Source organism: Triticum urartu, unplaced genomic scaffold (genome assembly GCF_003073215.2).
Source record: "Triticum urartu cultivar G1812 unplaced genomic scaffold, Tu2.1 TuUngrouped_contig_5611, whole genome shotgun sequence".
Classification (NCBI taxonomy): domain Eukaryota; kingdom Viridiplantae; phylum Streptophyta; class Magnoliopsida; order Poales; family Poaceae; genus Triticum; species Triticum urartu.
In genome coordinates, this window is record NW_024116300.1 from 1 (window position 1) to 6540 (window position 6540).

General features: G+C 42.9%; 1 protein-coding gene across 1 annotated transcript; it reads left to right on the top strand.

The window, feature by feature from the left end:
- Window positions 1-228: 228 nt before the first annotated feature.
- On the top strand, window positions 229-5860 carry LOC125529456 (chaperonin CPN60-1, mitochondrial-like). Its single transcript, XM_048693864.1, has 18 exons — window positions 229-376; window positions 505-529; window positions 675-806; window positions 1209-1368; window positions 1841-2016; window positions 2109-2204; window positions 2337-2441; window positions 2531-2617; window positions 2699-2788; window positions 2867-2947; window positions 3040-3108; window positions 3695-3772; window positions 3864-3959; window positions 4134-4233; window positions 4350-4453; window positions 4540-4645; window positions 4745-4823; window positions 5519-5860. Exons 1-18 carry the CDS (start codon window positions 339-341, stop codon window positions 5625-5627), a joined length of 1731 nt encoding a protein of 576 aa, XP_048549821.1. The 5' UTR covers window positions 229-338; the 3' UTR covers window positions 5628-5860.
- Window positions 5861-6540: the final 680 nt, after the last annotated feature.

The following is a 6540-nucleotide window of genomic DNA, read 5'->3' on the forward strand; positions in this document are numbered from 1 at the left end:
TCGCTGGGGTGTGGTGGTGGCGCCGGTGCGTGGTGCCCTTTCCCCCTGAGCCCCCCGCGGGGGCCCCGCCGGGCCATCGTCAGACGGCTCCCGACTATCCGGGCCGGCCCATTCGCGCGCGCGACCCTAAACCCTAAACCCCTCCGCGGGTGGATCCTTCTAGAGCTGCCTGGTCCCCTGGCTTCCATCCCCCGCTCCTCTGGAGTTTCTTTCCCCTTCTCCAAGTTGCTCCCCTCCTTTTCATCCCCCCGCCCCCCTCCCGCTCGCCGCCTCCAACCTTCCTCCCCCAAGCAGAAGAGACCTCCCTCCAGATCCAACACCATCCTCCCCTCGTCGCCATGTACCGCGCCGCCGCCAGCCTCGCCTCCAAGGCCCGGTGAGTCGCCGTCGCATTGGCCTCCCCCCCGCCCCCTCTCTGCTCCGGCGCGGTGCCGCGCTGGGGTTTTATGTTTGCTTGTGTGCGAATCACAGCTCGCTGACACGCGTGTTTTATGCTTGTTGCAGGCTAGCCGGGAGCAGCGCCCGACAGGTGAGCAGATTGTCCTGGCTCCGCGCCGATCGCCGGCCGGGAATGGTTTCAATCTGACGGATTCGTCGTCCGCCCCCAATGCGGGGCGGGGTGTAAGTGTTTTGGTTTCTGTCCTTGTGTGGTAACGTGCTTGGGTTCCGTGCAGGTCGGGAGCAGGCTCGCCTGGAGCAGGAACTATGCCGCCAAGGACATCAGGTTCGGCGTCGAGGCCAGGGCCATGATGCTCAAGGGTGTCGAAGACCTGGCTGATGCGGTCAAGTTGACTATGGGTCCCAAGGTATGCCCTACGTCCGTGCGTTATTCATGTACAGAGTTCGTGGTGCGAGTGTCTGAATTGCTCTAGAGATTGTAAGATTGTGGCTGCCGGCGCCCGCAAACCATGTTGCTATCACATCTATGAATTCCACTAGTAGACAAATGCTAGACTAGTGCTTGGCTTATACGTTAGCAGTATATGTCTGCCCTAAGTGTAGTAAGTAATACGAGCTGTTGGATGTTACGTGTATTGCAGATGAAATTTAGTTGTAAATTACCATAAATAATTTTCTGATACCTTGTAGTAGTAAAATTATGTATATTTTGGCATGTGCGCAGAACTGCAGAAATTTGGGTTGACTTTCGTAGCACATATGAGAGTTGTTATGGCAGTGCTGAACTCATATATGTACTTACATTACAGGGGCGCACTGTTATTATTGAGCAAAGCTTTGGTGCTCCCAAAGTTACAAAGGATGGAGTCACCGTTGCCAAGAGCATTGAATTCAGTGACAGAGTCAAGAATGTAGGTGCAAGTCTTGTGAAGCAGGTTGCTAATGCGACTAATGATACTGCTGGAGATGGTATGACCTACTTCTGTACTATCATCCCATGCACATACGTTTTAATGGACATGTCTTTTTAACAGTTTTTGTCTGTATCAAAGACAATATTAGAACCATCAATAACAAGGAATTATGAAAGGCTTCTTTTCATCTTTTCGGTCGCTGCTTGTTGTCAATCTATTCTCCATGTTGCTTATTTTCTTTTGTTGGCAGTCATTATACCACAAGTTTGCTAATTTGACAGCGCTATGAACTGTGTTTTAATTGATTTTTTTTGGGTAAATTGGATAACATGAGTAGTTTTTTCTTGATTACTGCATTATCAAACGAAATTCCCATGGTCTGTGTCATGTTATATATTTCTTTCAATTCATGTTCTTCCTGAAATTGGTCTTAGGATTACTTTTAGTGCGAGTTACAGATTGTGTTATCATCTTATTATCTCATTTTAGGGCCCTGGGCAGCTGTTCTGATGTTTGTACACTTTCAGGTACAACATGTGCTACTGTTCTGACAAAGGCAATATTCACTGAGGGATGCAAGTCCGTTGCAGCTGGTATGAATGCAATGGATCTGAGACGCGGCATCTCAATGGCTGTTGATTCTGTGGTAACAAACCTAAAGGGCATGGCCAGAATGATCAACACGTCTGAGGAAATAGCACAGGTATCTCCTGACCATCAATTCTGAGAAGGCATCCTGTGTTTGTTACTTTGTTCTCTTCTTCTGAGATATATATTGATTACCCTATTCCAAAGGTGGGTACTATATCAGCTAATGGTGAAAGGGAAATTGGTGAGCTCATTGCAAAGGCTATGGAGAAGGTTGGCAAAGAGGGAGTTATCACCATTGCGGTAAGTCAAAGCTTCAAATACTGGGCTTTTGGCTCATATTTGTCTTTCTGTAATATACTACTATCAATCTCTTTTGGACTATCTATACATTTATACTATGTCCTTCTGAGATGCTCGGGTAATATTTGATAGGATGGTAACACTCTATACAACGAGCTTGAAGTTGTGGAAGGCATGAAGCTTGACAGAGGTTACATCTCTCCATACTTTATTACCAACCAAAAGAACCAGAAATGTGTAAGTATTGTTTTGTTTTCTTCTTAGTGTAATTGATGTTTAAGCTTAAATTTACCTTGGTCATACATTTATGTTTTTTTTTGTTACAGGAACTAGATGATCCCTTAATTTTGATACATGATAAGAAAGTATCCAACCTTCGCTCATTGGTCAAAGTGTTGGAGTTTGCTCTCCAGGTATTTTTATTGCTTGCATGTCTCTTTCTGTTTTGTTATTGCTCTATTGCAAACTAATGACCCATATTTCTGCTCAAACAGAAGCAAAGGCCTCTCCTTATTGTTGCAGAAGATCTAGAAAGTGAAGCACTTGGTACACTAATTCTTAACAAGCTTCGCGGAGGCTTCAAGGTCAGTTTGAACTCTCTGTTTTGCTTTGTAGCTAACCATGTGTAGGCTTTAATTCATCTGACTGGGCATGAAATGCAGGTCTGTGCGATCAAAGCTCCTGGTTTTGGAGAGAACAGGAAATCCAACTTACAGGACCTTGCCATCCTTACTGGTGGAGAAGTAAGTTGATAGTCAATAGCTCTTCTGTTTTGTCCATTTCACAGTATCGTATCAGATGATGACGTCCATGTTTTGTTGAATTTTGGTATCAGGTCATAACTGAAGAACTTGGAATGAACCTTGAGAACTTTGAGCCAAACATGCTGGGTACCTGCAAGAAGGTAGGACACTTCACTTGTGTTGGATTGTACGTTTTGTTTAGAACCTTAACCACCCTAACCATTAGCACAACAAAAACTACCTTGCTGGAAATTTTACATTGTGAAGTTCAAATTTGCCTTCCCTGTTTCAGTGTTTCTCATGAAAAGGTTGTTTCTGTTAGCACTTACGCCCTGTTCGGATTACCTCTGACTCCACAGCTCCACTCCCGGAGCGGGTGGAGTTACGGTTGTAAAACGCGGAGCCGCTGTATCCTCGCTCCACAACTCCTAATATTTCGTGGAGCAGGTGGATTCCGAACAGGGCCTTAATATTGTACTCTACTTTTGTAGACTTGTAGGGCTCGTGCTGTTCAAGTTACATGAGAAATGTTGTCCTGAGACACGATTTACTTTGTTAGTTTGATTCTTTTATAGGTGTTTGTTATCATTGTGTTTAGAACTTCTCAAAACTCCACTGAACATGTGGCATGCATTTAAGCTGATACATTTGAGCTAGCTGCTTAATTGTAAATCTGGGCTCAGACGTGTGTTATGCTTCAGAGAACTGTTTATGGTGTTGAAAAGAAGTGACAATGTGTGCATGCAGGTTACCATATCTAAGGATGATACAGTCATCCTTGATGGAGCGGGTGATAAGAAGGCCATCGAAGAGAGAGCTGAGCTGGTCGGTTCATATATTAAATTAAAATAGTTATGAGTCCGTTTGAACATTATGTGTTACACATGCTTATCACTGTTAAATTCGCTTTGTACAGCTGAGATCTTCAATTGAGCAATGCACTTCCGACTATGATAAGGAAAAGATACAGGAGCGGTTGGCAAAGCTTTCTGGTGGTGTTGCAGTCCTGAAGGTAAAATTCTTTATCTATTAGATGATCTGTGTAGCACTGTTAAACTATGGTGCTATTGATTACTTGTCATGTTTTAAGTAACAATGCATAGAAATGGCAGATATGTGTATAATTGTATGTTTTTACTGATAAGAGAAGTAGCATTGTATTTATGGTATTTTGATTCACCTTTAGATTGGTGGAGCGAGTGAAGCAGAAGTTGGTGAGAAGAAGGACAGAGTGACAGATGCGCTAAATGCTACAAAAGCCGCCGTAGAGGAGGGTATTGTACCAGGTACCATACTGGAGCACTGCTGTCGAGTTATTTTAGAGTGTTGTTGAGTTGTTGGGTGTAACAATTATTAGGAAATCATCATGGCTGAAAGTCCGATCTGTCTGTGATTTACATAGGTGGTGGTGTTGCCCTTCTTTATGCGTCAAAGGACTTGGATAAATTGCCTACAGCAAACTTTGACCAAAAGATTGGTGTCCAGATCATTCAAAATGCTTTGAAGGTATGTAACATTCTTCTTTTTCTCCCATTGGTTCATGTCTTAAGCATAAAAAAGGGTAAAATCCTGATGACTGGACAATTCTGCAGACCCCAGTACACACAATTGCTACCAATGCGGGTGTAGAAGGGGCCGTCATTGTTGGCAAGCTCTTGGAGCAGGATAATACCGACCTGGGCTATGATGCTGCTAAAGGTATGGCGTCAAGTTCATCTGTTGTTGCTCTTTTGGGCATTTGGACTTGGCTTAAATCATGTTTCTGATGTTGGATATGTAAACTGATATCCCTTGCAGGCGAATATGTGGATATGGTGAAGGCTGGTATCATTGACCCACTTAAGGTGATCAGAACAGCACTGGTGGATGCTGCAAGGTACTGTCTCTTGTCTATCTTCATTTTGCCGCACGCCACACTAACAATCAATTGAAGTTTCTGAAGCTTAAACCTTAAAGGATAGAAGTGATACTGTCTCTTGTCTATCTTCATTTTGCCGCACGCCACACTAACAATCAATTGAAGTTTCTGAAGCTTAAACCTTAAAGGATAGAAGTGATACTGTCTCTTGTCTATCTTCATTTTGCCGCACGCCACACTAACAATCAATTGAAGTTTCTGAAGCTTAAACCTTAAAGGATAGAAGTGATACTGTCTCTTGTCTATCTTCATTTTGCCGCACGCCACACTAACAATCAATTGAAGTTTCTGAAGCTTAAACCTTAAAGGATAGAAGTGATACTGTCTCTTGTCTATCTTCATTTTGCCGCACGCCACACTAACAATCAATTGAAGTTTCTGAAGCTTAAACCTTAAAGGATAGAAGTGATACTGTCTCTTGTCTATCTTCATTTTGCCGCACGCCACACTAACAATCAATTGAAGTTTCTGAAGCTTAAACCTTAAAGGATAGAAGTGATACTGTCTCTTGTCTATCTTCATTTTGCCGCACGCCACACTAACAATCAATTGAAGTTTCTGAAGCTTAAACCTTAGAGGATAGCAGTGATGATAGATCATCCTTCTTCTCAGCCATGAAAATAGTTATTTATTTTTGTTTTTGATTGCCGCAGTGTGTCGTCTCTGATGACTACCACGGAAGCCATCATCGTTGAGATCCCCAAGGAAGACAAGGCGGCACCCGCTATGGGAGGCGGCGGCATGGGAGGGATGGATTTCTAACTTGCTCCCAGGCTCATGTCAAAACATTGTGATTAGATGGAACATCTAGGTTAGAACTTTTAGCGCGGATGTGGATTCATTGTTATTTACTGTGGGCGAATGAGGCTGTCACATTTTTTGTTCTGCTGCAAGATGATTTTGCAACTTGAATCATGTATGAACATGGCGAACAGAGCCTACAGTTGTTAAGAAGTCCGAAATGGCCCCATGACCATAATTTTCAGCTTTGCTCATTATTGCTCCTGGGCTAAATTTTTATCACTTGTGGTGGTGGGTAGGGTTGTCCAGCATCTCTAATGGAAAATATTTTAGAAGTGATATTCCTTGTGGGATCGACACTTTTTACAGGCAAGGGAAGTCTAGCCCTTCTCTTAGAAGGGAGAAAGAGATTTGATGAAATAGTTTATTGTATTGCTTGAGCCTCGTGGACATATATATAAGGGTGGACATAAAAAACCAATGAACCACCGATACCAAAACCGAAAAAGCTGAATTTTCGGTTTTTGTCACTGCTACAGCAAAATTCGGTTTTCAATTATACTAACTGAATTTAATTCGGACTGTTCGGTGTTATACCGATAACTGGAGCAGAAACCGAAGTAACGTGATCGAACATGCAAAATTCCGGGGAGTAACTTATACTAGTGTCATAAATATGACACTAGTCTAAGTTACTACCTTTATAGTGCAAAGTAACAAAGTAGTAGTGTCATAGATGTCTTCATTTATTAGCTTGTAGACTCATCCTTTTTCGGGAAGTGCTATGTTGCAGTAACATATTATGTTACTCTAAGCACCTCTCTCTTTATAAACTACATATCATATAAGTAAAATTTTCTTAAAGTGCGCTATGTTACTACCTAAATTACTTCCACTATGACTAGTCTGAACCTTGTACCTCCCCTGGGCCTTC

Coding starts and splice junctions, on each gene's coding strand:
- LOC125529456 (XM_048693864.1), top strand. CDS start 339: ATGTACCGCGCCGCCGCCAGCCTCGCCTCCAAGGCCCG. Junction 807..1,208: donor AGTTGACTATGGGTCCCAAG/GTATGCCCTACG, acceptor CTTACATTACAG/GGGCGCACTGTTATTATTGA. Junction 4,234..4,349: donor AGAGGAGGGTATTGTACCAG/GTACCATACTGG, acceptor TGATTTACATAG/GTGGTGGTGTTGCCCTTCTT.